Raw genomic sequence first — 14,487 nt, 5'->3', positions numbered from 1 at the left:
CCACCGTACGACCGGCCCGACCGGAGACGACGGTGAGCTGCTGCCGAGACGAGCGAAGGTCACGCGCTCAATGGAAACATCTCACCTCATTATAACTTTACAGGACAGGAAACTTTCCAGAGACAAACCTGACGGCAGTGCATCTCTAATAGAGACAAGGATTAGTTAAGTCATGTGATAACTGACTTTTTTAGTCAAATCAGCATATTAGAATGATTCCTGAAGGATCATGTGACACTGAAGACTGGAGTAATGATGGGATAAATTACAGTTTAACACATATTCACATAGAAAACAGCTTTTTACATTGTAATAATATTTCACAATATTACTGGTTTTACTGTATTTCTGATCAAGTAAATGCAGCCTTATTTCACACATAAACAAAGCGATTATTATAAAACGTGTGTTTAGCTATTCACAGGTGTATTTATCACCCAGAATTCACTGAGCAGTGCAGGGCTCATCATGTGATCTCAACAAAAACACCATGAGGAGAGAAAAATGACTTCAAACGGTAATGATAGAATTATTTCCGAACTGATAAAGAGTTCATCAGGCGCAGAGGCCCGGCGGTCTGAGCGCAGGATGTTTTCAGTGATGAGATTTACTGCATCGTCCTGGACCCGCTTCATTCCCTCAAAACAGGAAGTGATCAATAAGAGGACTCAAATGTCAGGGACTACAGGTTTTTTTCCTCTGATCAATGGAAGCGAATCGGAGCTGGGAAGAAAGGAACAGATACTATTGAGAGATTACACTGACGTAATCCAAAGACTCTTTAAACCCGCAAGACTCGCTCTCACGTCTCTCACATACTCCAGCGACATCAAGACTTCTGATTTCTGTCTGCCGTAAAATCTATGGAGAAATATGTGTTGTTCTACTGGATGCACTGTTAGCAATCCTGCTTTACAACAGTCTCAGTGTTTGTCTGATGTATGTCAGAAGAGCGTTTGTTGCGTTTTAAGTGCCTTATTAACAATTTCAGTCTTTTGTGATATTATATGCACAACAGCAATAAGTTTAAATTGTTAGTGCACTCAAAAGTTTTCATTTAATCACTCATATGTCATTCTGACTAGGGCTGCATGAATTAGGGGAAAATCAAATAGCAATTTTTTAATATAAAAATTGTGATTTAAAATGCATTAAAAAGGCTTGTTTGTTTAGGTTGCACAATTTAGCCAAAAATGTTTTGATTATATATAAATGTGACTATCAATAATAATAATAATAATAATAAGGATAGGTAGCACTCTATTTTACAGTGTCCTTGTTTCATGCTACATGTAATTAGTGCACTGTAAAAAATGTTATTATAACATTTTTTCTTTTGTCAAATCAACTTATTTAATTAATGTGGTTCAGGTAGCATATTTTGAGTTTCTGCTGATTATTCCAATCACCTTCATTGTATTAATTCAAATTTTTAATTTAAATGAACTCAAAATTTTAAGGCAACCAGGTAACTTACTTTTTTAAGTTAAACCTTAAAAAAGTAAGTTGTAGTATCAACCGTAAATTATGCATAATTACATGCAACTAACCCTAAACCAAACCCTACCCTATAGTAAGTGTAGTCATTATTATTATTAATAATATTATACTAAACATAATAAGAAGTATCACTATTGTAATATTTCACTGTAAAATATGAAAATTGAGTATATTAATTTTATTTGCATTTCAAGTATAACTGTAAAATTGCAATGACATTAAACCATCAAGCTTTTACTTGAGGTGGAAAGCTGCAAAGCTTAAAGAGGCTGGATGTAGAATTCAGAGACCTTTCTTATTAGCGACACCGGTGGCCAATAAGTGAACTGCAGCAGCAACTTCCTGCTCGTGCTCGCACTCGTAATGAACAAGAGACTGAACGAGATTCAAGGCCCCGATATACTCAAGGCGAAGTTCTTTTTCATTATTCGCATAGAAATGCCTTTGCAGCAATAAACTTTTAACAAACATCCTGACGCCGTCCACACTGCTGAGAGAGACGTTTAGATGAATATGTAAATATGTGCTGCACACTTTCATCTCAGTAACAAAATAAACAAAACAAAAATGCCAGCGGTGAGAAAACAGCAGTTCAGAAAGCATTTGATAATAGAGATGTGGATATGTTTTAACAAACTCTGCGATTCACCATCGACAGATGAGTTGATTAAAATTACTCTGTTATGATCATTTGATTATAAAGTATATTTGAGACTGTAGACTATATAGATCTGGCTATGTAGACTATAGTTTGAATTAATCCCTTTTTTTTGCATGACACATTGACATTACAGTACATAAGGGCTCTTTCGGCATTATCCTGAACATTGTATAAGCATTTGTTCATTTCATGTGTACTGAACGGAATAGAGGCTCTTGGAAGCATGTGTAAACGTCACATCCGGCAAAGTCCTTCACATAAAAATCAGTCTACAGGCTTTCAAAGACAACCTAGGAAGTCAGGGAAGGTCTCGTTTATTAAGTTTTGTTAAAAACACACTGGCAATACAAAAAGCGATTAATACATGAAATTTCTTACATATAGCCCCCTTAAAGCTTGTCTTTCTTTGACAACAGCCGATTTATAAGTGCTTGTCGTTACAGTATGTGAAGAAGGTTGATGCAGGTTTTGTTCATAAATGCACGTTATAGCGACTCAAACTCAGAGCAGATGCAGAGATGAGTTTGTGTGGAGCAGCATTTACTTGTGAGATGCTTGAGTGTAAATGAACAGTCTTGCACACACCAAAAAACTGCTTTTGTTCTTCTGCTAAATGCATAGATTAAAATGTAAATGCTTCACTCTAAAACACAGAGCCTGTATATTTATTTAATGAAATTTACGATTTGATATTCCCACTAAGCTATATAGTGATTCTGATTTATTTAGATTAATCATGCAGCCCTAGTTATGACCTCATGTTATTATTTTTTTTTTTTTCTCCATACAGTGAATGGATGGTGATTTATTCTGTCTAAAAGAGGAAAAAGACACCATAACAAAGTGGTCATGTGACTTGTGTGCTATATCCCTCACGCAGAGCTATCAGAGTGATTTCAGAAGAGCTTGTGATATTTGAATATAGTGCATGACTCATATGTTATGATACTTTATGGTGTCCTTTTTGAAACTCGCCTTGTTTTTTCCACATTCTGCCCAACATCTCAGAAAAATCATACGGGTTTGGAACGACATGAGTGTGAATAAATGAAGACAGAATGCTCATTTTATGTGAGCGATTCTTTTACCACACATATCCGAGTGTGTGAACCGAGTGTGTGTGGCGGTTGTTTCCCTCGAGGCCTCGTCTGAACAGGTGAGAGGATTACCGCAGGCGTGAACATGTGTTTTCCACCAGAGAGCCTAGATCACTGCTGGACGAGGACGACACGCTGTAGATCATCTCTACAGGCAGACAGATGACTGCCTGGTCACAAAACAGTGTAGACACCAACCGAATAGGTCATGAGTGAAATCATATGACCCGCCACAATCATCGCTGTGTGTCAGGTCTGATTACAAAAAGATTATCAATGAAATTACTAAAATATGGTGTCATATGAGGCCATTCATATGAACTTTTTATTTGAATGTATATCTGAAGGAAACTGACTTTCTTGAGAAAAGTTTTGTTGATATTTCATTTTCATCTCATTTTCAGCGTTTATAAGCGCAGCACTGCTTTGTGTACAGGGGTAACCGCTATATTTCTGCTTTTCCATAAGTGAATTTGCACTTTCATTTAGCCCGACTGCCGTTTTTGTTCAGACCAACATACATGATATTTGTCTGTAATGATTATCAACTTTTTGTTGATAAACTGTTAATAATATTTTGAACTGTAAAGTTGTTTAAATCATAGTTTTATAGCCATTTTACAGTGTAGGTTCAGTTTTGTTTCAAAACAACGTTGCTACCTAAACAAGTTCAAGTTCTAATCTTTTCCCTAAATAAGTTTTTCTAAACGATTTCAACTGCTGTTTCCAAAAAAACAAGGCCCAACAGCTTGTCTCTGGGGCAGTACTTTTAATAAGACAACTTTGTATCTTATCTACCTCTAAAATGTTCACACTTGTAGTTTGGTCCTCTTGGTTCTTTTGGTCCGAACCAAAAAAAGAAAATAATACATTTAGTCCTGAGTTCACACTGCCATTTTTAAGACTGAATCTAAAGATTAAAAAATAAATAAAAAAACGTATTTTGCGGCAGAACTTACAGAACATCCAAAACGATGCTGTGTGCTGGGCTAAATGCGCTCATTGTGCGCGTACGTACAGTATGATGGCATTTTGACAATCTGAGAACTTGTGAATAGTTTATAAAACATGTAAAGGAGTCAAAACAGCACCAGGAATTGCTCTGTTGCACACAAACGAAAATCTGCTGTGAAGTAGCTCCTATGACGAGACAAAACAGGTGTGCTTCAGCATTCTGTCCTTTTTTAGGGTCGCATCTTGTGACATCACGTCCTGTTTTTGGTTCGTTTAGATGTCTTTGGTCCGTGTTGAATTCATATTTCTGTCGAATCACACCAGAGTTTGTTTGGTAGCGGAGCACGACCCACCTTTTCAGCAGTCTCGGTCTGCTTGTTTGGTGCGCACCAGGGTTCGGATGGCAGTGTTCACACTTATTCAAATGAACCACACTTACACAGCAATCGCAGCAGAGTTTGTTTTAATCCAACCAAACCTGCCAAGTGTGAACAACATATAGCATATGGTTTGTTTCATACAGATTCTTCCTATACAATACAGATTGTTTTAAGGCAGCTTCACAGCAATAAACAGGAAAATAACCGAATCAATGATGCAAAATTAATCAAATATATGAGACAAATTCAAATTCTGCTGTGAAGCAGTTCTTAAAAAGACAATAGTGGTGTTATTCAGCTCGAGTCAGTTCAATGTTGATTTAATTCTGTTCAGCGAAACTGTAGATTTTGAAAATTTGCCAATTATGAAACAAAGTTGACTCTACAGGAAGACAATAGTGTCATTATTCAGCTCAATTCTGTTTAAGTTTTGTTCTCATCCAATATTTTCAGTGCAGTCAAATAGATAATATTATTGAATATTAATATTAGTACCTTATTTGAGTAGTAATATGTACCTTTAAGGTACTACTATGAATCTTTTAGGGTTAAATAAGCTACAATGATGATCCCTTTGAGGGTTCTGCCCTAATGACAAGCAGTTGTTCCCCTAAAAGTCCAGTTTTCGCACATTTTTTTCAACCCACAGTGAACAACATTGGTTGTCCTTTGGCAGGATTGTACTGCGAGAGTTTCCTCCTTTGTTGGCACCGTCTTTGGGAAGAGTGCCTGATGTGGTCTGGCCGTGCTAGAAGAAGCCGCAGCACAGGTGTTTTTGGGTTAGATGTCAGCCCTGCGGTCCCCTCGCCGCTTCTCTCACCGCTGTACGTGAGGAAAAATGCCACGCGCCCACAAGCTGCCAAACGCAGGGCTCTTTGAAATAGTGCTGACGCGAGGCCAGTTCAGATAGAGGCTGTCGGCAGCCATGAAAGGTAGAGTTCACCGTGGCCTTAGGACACGGCCCTGTGAATTTCCTAGCTAAAAACGGGTCAGCCTAAGCTCCCCGAGGCACTGCCAACCATCCCAGCCATGCTGACACTTTCCCCTCGCCCAGATGACAGGCACCCAGAACAGGTGAGACCACCAAAAATAAGGGCCCCTGCCAAGTCCCGCAACCCCCAACCGGAGTGGGGACAGGTCCTTTTGTAGGAGCTTTGCTCGAGAGGGGATTGTTGTTTTGAGAGAGGAAAAGGAGCCCGGGGTCAGCTGGCCCTCGCGCAGCCACAGGCCCGAAGGCTAATCCGCACTCGGATGCCTTCCACGCTGGCCCTAAGCCCTCTCTCTCTCCCACACCACCACGCTCGCTTTGAAGAAACGACATTCGAGATCCACTCGCTGTGAATCGACGGCGGTCAACACCGTAAAGTACACTCGCTTTCAGAAATGTATTTGTTGACTACCGCTCTCGGGTTTCATTGAAGATATTCCAATTTGAGCCGCTCATTCCTCTGATTCGGCATGTGGAACTGTCCAAAAGAATGTTAAAGACGCATTCAGTGCTCTTTTTGTCTTAAAGTCACCATGAAATCAAAATTGACAATTCTTATTTTTTCATGGAACATTGCACTGTTTATTATACTGTAAATGATTTATTGGTACACATCATTATTCTTTTAAATTCATGTTCCTCGTAATCTTGAATCAGAATATCCTCTTCTCCCTCTTGCAGCATCTCTTCTCTTCTCTGATGACGAGGGCGGGGCAACCTGTCACTCACATGAGATCCACCAATAGCAAACCACAACCATCCAATCAATTCCCCACAGACAGAATCAAGCCCCGCCCTACATTTGTTCTTGTTTCAATTGTTCAAGTTCTCAATGTATGGCACAATAGAGGAGAAATGACTAGTGTTGAAATGACAACTTCTGTTTCATGCTGACTTTAAGTTAAACATGACATGGCATTCACAACATTTACTTCTGCATTTAACTAGGAAATTTGGCATCAAACGCAGGGATTTTCACTTTATTTTCTTAATCAGCATTTTTTGTCTTGCTTTCCAGTACAAATATCTAAACATTTTTAAATCAAGATACATTTACTGTAAGAAGCAAAATGATTTCCGATATGAAGTCTTGTTAACTGAAAAATGTATCAAAATAAAGTGAGTTTATGCATAAAACAAGAAAAAATATGGGGTCAGAAAAATAAAGTTAATTCAAAAGTAAAACAAGAGTATTTAATGTTAGACTTTTTTTTTCTTGTAGCACAAACTCACTTAATTTTAATACATTTTCCAGAAAACAAAACTTAATATTTTTAGTGCTGTTAAACGATTAATCGCATCTGAAATAAAAGTTTGTTTACATAATATGTGTGTGCACTGTGTATATATATACATACACACACATACATGTATTTATTTAAGAAATATTTGCATGTATACATGTATATTTATATATAAATATAAATATTTTATATATAATATATTTTTTGTTTATGTATTTACATACTAAATACACAGTACATATGCATTTATTAAACAAACTTTTATTTTGGATGTGATTATTCACAATTAATCATTTGACAGCACTAATTTTGTTTCTCAAGTAAATGTATCTTGAGAAGATACACATAAGAATGTTTAGATATTTGTACTGGAAAACTGTTAAAGCCATTCTTGATGTAGTAGGATGTGATTTGATTGTGTATCTATATAATGTGTCTATACAGTACTCATTGTATTGATTGGATCAGTGAGGTTGTGATCTGAAGACCTCATGATACACGATCCATCCGTTACAAATCAGCCTTTTTCTTTGATCTCTTTCTCTCTGTCTCTCCCCCTGACCCTCTTGTTCCGAGTGTAACGGGAGACTAGATAGTGCCAAGGTTTAATTCCTGTCAGCATCTGTTTAATTATGGCAGTTACTGTTCTAATTAAAACAGGCACCTATGTACCTCTGAATCTTCACACTGGATTTGAGATGGCTGACAGTAGCATGTGACATGAAGCGTCTGAATCCCACAGTGGGCTGCCCGGTTGACGGGATCTTCAGGGAAACCTGACGACCGGAGAAATGTGCCCAAATGTGACCTTATACAGTTCACAGTAGTGCTGGAAAAACAGCTGAAACCAGCCTGAGGTGGTTTGCTGGTCTTAGCTGACCTAGTTTGATGGTTTTAGAAGCAGGCTGGACACTAAACCGGTCGAGACTAGTTCCAGCATGGACATAGCAGAAGTTTCCATCATCATGAGCAGAACTAGACCTCAGTGTTGTGTTTGTTTATTTAGCATTAGCAGCATTAGCATAATATTTACAGACATTTTCAGCAACAATATCGAGACAAAGAATGAAAATACGCCTAAAGTTTTGTCCTTTTGGCATGTCGTATTAATAAGCTTGTTAAGTCAAACCATTTGGGCCAAACTTAAATTATATTTACGGTGCGTTTAGTCAATCCAATCTTTAGCATAATTCAAAATCATTTATCTCTCTCCCCACTGTCTGTGACTATCAATAAAACAATATTAAAATTGTAGTTGGGAGAAATGAGATTTTACTGCGACTTAGCAAGCATCAAATGATCTCCCGGAGTTTGCGAGGAAGAGTAGGACCACGGGGACCAGCGGGTAATTAGGTTAGTGGGTTGTCAGTGTCAGGAAATTGAAAGACAATCCTAATCAGATTTCTGTTTCTAGGGAATCAAATAATTTGTATAAGGAGAAGAAATCTCCCGATTCGGCTTCTAAAAAGATAATGCAGTTTGTTGTCGCTGCTCTTTGTGTCGTGTTTGATGGAATAGACATTATAATTCAGATCAGATGCGTTTAGCAGTTCATATATTACGGAGTTGTACTTTTCTGGGAAATGTTGAAAATGCAAAGCATATACAGTCAGATCAACGTTCTTATCCTGCGTTACGCTCTCCGTAAACGCAAAACCACTGTTATTTGTCATCTGATTATGGGTGCTAAATGAACCTCCTTTCCTCTTCTCTTTGTGTTTGTCTCTTTTCCTCCTTCCCTGCTCTAATCTCTCACTCTGTAATGTTCAATAAAGGGAGAATTGCAGGAGTAATTTGTGGCACACAAACCTCATCTGACACAGTAGTTGCAGAGGGATGAAATCATTTAGCCAGCAGCGAAGTTTAACTGGTCGCTCCTTTTTTGGATTAACTACAGTATGTGATACACATCCCATACCTTTACCTGCCATTTGTTTTTAAAACAGCAGCAATGTTTTAAAATGTTTGTTTTTTTGTTTTTTTCCCCTTGGTTGGAAACATTCCATTGTATCATTCTTCAAACATTAACCCTTTAAAACCTACGGGAACGTGCGCGTCTCTGTTTAAGTGCCAATAGAAACTGAAACCAAGTAGGTAGCACAATAATTCCTTTTGCTTACAAAATCAAAGACTTTACACGTTCAGATCAAGCCTCCAAAATGCTTCTGTTGCGTTGTTTTCACCCTCTATTGAATCTGCACACGTTGCGTAATATGCGTTTACAACAAAAACAGCGCACAGGTGCTACCTGAAAACAAATATGTAGATCTCACGTGGCGTTTCTGCAAATCGTAGAAAGTTGCACAGCATTATTTACAGCAGATTCTCATGATTAAAAAGAGCCCAAAATCAACATAATCCATTGATCATGAGATATTACTCACGGAGTGATGTAACACACTTGGCTAAAAACATGTCTCTCGTCTTTCCGGGATGCACAGTGTAATCCAATGATCCCGGAACCGTCCATGCTTGTTTTCCAATGTGGAATAACACAAAATAGGTATCATTTTAAAGCTTTTTAATGCATCTAACCATTTTGATCATCTCTTAATGAGTGCTGAGTAGTCCCTAGTATACCGCCCGCGGGTGCCATCTAGCAACGAAAAAATTAATAATCATATTTTTCAAAACTACTGCCTTGATCAACACAAAATAAGTGTCATTTGAAACCTTAGAGTCTGAATTTTACAATTAATGTAGCCAATTCAATTAACTCCTAAGTAGTGCTGAGTTATTTGCTGATAAATAGAAAAAAAAATGTTTTTATAATTTATGAAATGCTTTTTTGTACTATATACTGCATGTCAAAAACATCATACAGTTCAGATAGTCATGTCATATGTCTTTTGAAAGGTCTCACAGAGTAGATTACAGCAACACACCATGAATAATGTATAAATATTGTTTTTGTGCTAATGTTTTGAGAACATTATTAAAGCCCAGATAACATTGAACGAACGCTCTATTAACGTTACTGGAAGAACGTTTGTTCATAACTTTGAGAGTCGGTCCCTGTTAAACTGAAATAAATTTGGTGCAGGATTTACTTTGAAACCATTTTCACTCAGAAATTCAGCTAATAAATTTCACAAATAATTACCAGGAAACACATTGAATTAAACATGAAATTTTGAAGTAGAAAGACTGAAATAATATTTTTATGTAAACCGTGTTTTATTTGCAACTATGAAAATTCATTTTTTACAGTGTCAACACAATGATATGTCAGCTCCATCACACAAATATAAATAAATGTTTTGGTTTAGATAAGTTCCCTAATCATAGGTCATATTAATAACTAGCAACCGCAGAAAAACACAATGGTTGCTGCATTAAACATGTGCAATGTGCAAAATATGGTTATTTTGTCAAAATCAATTTCTGGTTTCAAATTTTCTGTCTGAATGTGGTAAAAAAAAAAAAAAATCAATAGATGGAGCTCAAAATGTCATTTTGTGAGAAAATAAATTAAGGTTAATCCAAAATAAGCATAAACCTTTGCTTTTCAGTGTTATAGTCACATTTTCAGCTGTTATTTTCCCCATTACTCAAGAATCAGCCAGTTTTCAGATTTAAAGCTTCTGATTGTATGTTTAAGCCCTTATAAATAGATTCAAATGCAGCAGTTTTATCCAGTAAACTCTTAATATTGAAAGCAGCCTGAGTAAATAAACCAACAGGTCAAATATTACAGGTTTAGGAGTGCTGAGTAATGTGCACATGTAAAAGCATTCTTATCAAATAATTGGCTAATAAATAAGACGTTATGACGAGTAGTGTGGCGTTTATAGTGTGTATGTGTGTTATCATAAAATGAGAAACATGCTAAACTCGTCCTACTCGAACTTCTTCAATATCAGTGTAGGTGGCTTTATGCATATCGACAGCTCGTCATCTGCTGTTTTATGATCAGAACTGTCTAGTTTTGGTTATGATCCTGTATATAAATGTTGTTAGCGTTCTCAGTGGCGAAACAGTGAGCAGGTCCGTCTGTGAGTTCAGTGACCCTGTGTTAAATATTCATCTGTTTGGATGTGCGGCAGGCGTGTAGTGTCACAGCGGCCGCGGTCAGTGTTCACATATGGAGGCCTGACACCTCCGTCACACGCTGAGAGCGCAGCACTGCAGCGGCCAGCAGACCTGAGACCTGTCTCTACCTCTCTCTGTCTCTCTGTCTCTCTCAGGCTTGTATGTTTTTGTGTTGGTGAATCTGTCTGCTCTTTCCTCGGTTTGAATTTCCCTTAAAGGAGAAATGATTTATTTACACTCTGATACAGTTACTATTGAGGCTTGTTTGTGTGGATCAGTGTGTGTGTGTGTGTGTGTGTGTGTGTGTGTGTGTGTGTGTGTGTGTGTGTGTGTGTGTGTGCGTGTGTACAAAGCTAAAAATACCTCAACTGCAAATTATATTAAAGGATCACATTATTTTAGTACAGATTAGCACAGAAGCAAAACAAATGTAAATATGAAGTGAAGATTTCACTTGAAAGAAATGTTAAGATCGGTCATGTGTGTTTAATCCCATTCACTGTTATTTTAGTACCCTTGAGATACTATTATAGTTTTTATTAATACTTTGACATTTAATATTTTTAGCTTTAGTTATTTTAGTACATCAAGTTAAACTAAATGAAACTAAGAAATGTTGCCTTGGAAACTAGCTGAAATAAAATCTATATATATTTATATTATTATACATTATATATGCTCTAAATGCTTCCTGTCATCTCTTAAACGCCGCCGGTCACTCGTGTGTTTCTGTGTTCAGTCAAAATGGACAGTTTGTACTCTTCAAACTCAAGATGTGATTAAATGTGTATTCCATGTGTCTGATCAGGTGTTCGGCTAGATCGCGTACGAGGAGGGCGACAGAAATACAAGAGGAGAATGGATGCAGAAAACACAGCCTACCTGGGGCTCACACTGCCACCGCCAGCCAAAAAACCATGTGAGAACACACACACACACACACACACACACACACCATTATCACTTATGCATATATACAGTGTATATATATATAGAATATTCACTTCAAAAAATTTGCAAACACTTGTATCTCTAAATTTGTTCATATGTAAAAGTTCATCCTGAATCATAATATAGTGTCCTTCATATGTCTGATTTTTTGCACTTGCAAATGTGACCAACAATTTAAATTTATAAATTATTATATTATAATTTATTTATTGAAATTTATTTATAGTCATAATCCCACTATTGAGTGTCACACTTCTCTAAATGCAAATGCAACTTGTTCAGTTTAGACATTCAAACTTTCAGTAATGTTCAAACTTTCATTTATAAGTCATAAACATTATTTTATATTAAGCATAACATACCAATATATGTGCATAACTAATGACTTACAAATGAAAGTTCTTTTGTATTATAATGATTTATTAATGGGTATGAATATGAATATGTAATGGCAGAAAAAGTAATTAATTGTTTGTGAATATTTTTGTAGCAAAACTGTCAACAGTTAATGTTATATTTTATTTTGCGCTTCCAGTGTAAATGCTGGTCTGAGTGATTTTACATCTCTGTGCCTCCTCATCCTCAGTGACGAAGATCGTGTCCCATCTGCTGGTAGCGGAGCCGGAGAAGATCTACGCCATGCCCGACCCCAGCATGCCCGAGAGCGACATCAAGGCCCTGACCACGCTCTGTGACCTGGCCGACCGCGAGCTGGTGGTCATCATCGGCTGGGCCAAACACATCCCAGGTCAGTGGACACGCCTGAATCAGCAATGTCACGTTTAGGTGAAATATAAAGCATGGTTTTGTGTATGTCAATAGAGCTGAGCACAAAGACCATGAAGACCTGCATCTACCGTAGAGGCCTGTACATAAAACATTTGCCAAATGATTTCGTCCTGTCGGTTACCATTAAAAACAGACATGTTAAATGAGGAAAGGGAAAGTAGTAGTAGTGTGCTCATCCTGACTCATCCTGCAGTCTGTCTGTGTTGTGTTTTTGGGGAAGATGGTAATCATTAGCTGGGTGAACTGCTATCTAGTAAGGAGATTAGGAGGATGTTGACCCCCTTAATCACACACACACACACACACACACACACACACACACACACACACACACACACACACACACATACACACACACACACACACACACACACACACACACAGCAGTGCTGCATCAGCACAGAGAGCATTTCAGCAAGGCGCTTACAGCCGACTGGATCACTACTGACCCAAAAACACAGTCTCCTCAAACAGCTCTGCAACACACACACACTCATGCGCACACACACACACTCATGCACACACACATTCACACACACACTCATGCGCACACACACACACACTACTTTTGTTTTGTTTTGTTTTTCTTTGCTTTTTTTTTTTTTTTGCTTTGTTTTTTGGTTCGTTTTGTTTCCTTTGCTTTGTTTTGCTTTTTTGCTTTTTGTTTTATGGTTTTGTTTTGCTTTGTTTTCTGTTTTGTTTTTTGCTTTTCATTTTACTTTTTGTTTTGCTTTTTGTTTGTTTTGTTTTGGGTTTTTTTGCTTGTTTTGTTTTGCTTTGTTTTTTCTTTTTTGTGTTTTGCTTTGTTTTTGTTGTTTTTGCTTTTTGTTTTGCTTTTTTTGCTTTTTGCTTTTGTTTGTTAGTTTTTACTTTGTTTTGTCAGTGATGTGTACATTCAGTTTAAGTTGAACAATTTCTTAATGCACATTGTTATTTTTGCCAATCTGTGTGATTTTATTAACAAAATAAAATGCAGCAAGTAGTGCACATATTCTGCTTTAATTCCATTTAAATTCAGCAATACAGTAAACTTATTTTCTGTCATTATATTGCATTATATATCAGCTGTTACAGTTTTTCTCAATCGATTTGACACATTTCACACACAGATCACTGTTCTCAAAACAGCCCCAAACTGATATATGCTTGAATAATAATACACACAACACAGGAAATGCAGTTTTCCCAAATGTTTACGCACCTATCACAATTGCATTTTGTAATAGGGAAAATATAAAAGGAAAAGTATAAATAGAGCAAGAAAATATGCTAGAGAAGGGGAACATAAAGAGGTGTAAGCGTAAAGATGGTGGTGTGGGTAGAGGAAGGGGTGTGATGAAAAGGAAAGGAAGAGTGGATCATATAGAAGGAGATCATATATGAGGAGAGAGGAGGATAGGAGAAGAGCTGAGTATAGTGGAGGACAAGTAGTGGAAAGAGCAAGAGGAGAAATTGTAAGAAGACATGGACATAGTGAAAATGAACAGCAGGGTGGAGGGGTGGAGGAGAGGTGGATTTTACATGAAATCAGAATTACCCTAATTCAGTGTTTCTGAATCCTGGACCTGAGGAGCCCTATCTGAGGGTATCGGGGATTCTGGATTCAGCCCCCAGAAAATGGTTTTATTTATAAGAAATTCAAGATACTTTGGCATAATGTTATGTATGAATATACATATAAACCAGGGGCGTTTCCTCCGAGGAGGCAAGGGAGGCAGTGCCTCCTCAAAAAAAAAATATAGGATGAGAAAATAATCCATATTACATATAAAACAACACAAATATTACAAATTATGACATTAAAAAGTGCGCAAGTCACTCATATTTCTAAAGGAACACTGCCGAACAGCGACACCCGCAGGTAAAGTTACAGCAGGAGTCATGCCTCCCT

At 37.4% G+C, this 14,487-nt stretch overlaps 1 protein-coding gene across 1 annotated transcript in view; it reads left to right on the top strand.

The window, feature by feature from the left end:
• esrrb (estrogen-related receptor beta) overlaps window positions 1–14,487 on the top strand; it is a 75,487-nt gene that overhangs the window by 39,649 nt on the left and 21,351 nt on the right. Inside the window, 2 exon segments of the mRNA XM_051866923.1 lie at window positions 11,665–11,775; window positions 12,394–12,555. Of these exon segments, the coding sequence (XP_051722883.1) occupies window positions 11,665–11,775; window positions 12,394–12,555 (273 nt within the window).

The sequence above is a fragment of the Ctenopharyngodon idella genome, chromosome 17, assembly GCF_019924925.1.
Source record: "Ctenopharyngodon idella isolate HZGC_01 chromosome 17, HZGC01, whole genome shotgun sequence".
In the NCBI taxonomy this organism is placed as follows: Eukaryota; Metazoa; Chordata; class Actinopteri; order Cypriniformes; family Xenocyprididae; genus Ctenopharyngodon; species Ctenopharyngodon idella.
The sequence above is the reverse complement of the archived record's forward strand: the minus strand, read 5'-3'. Positions and strand labels throughout refer to the sequence as shown.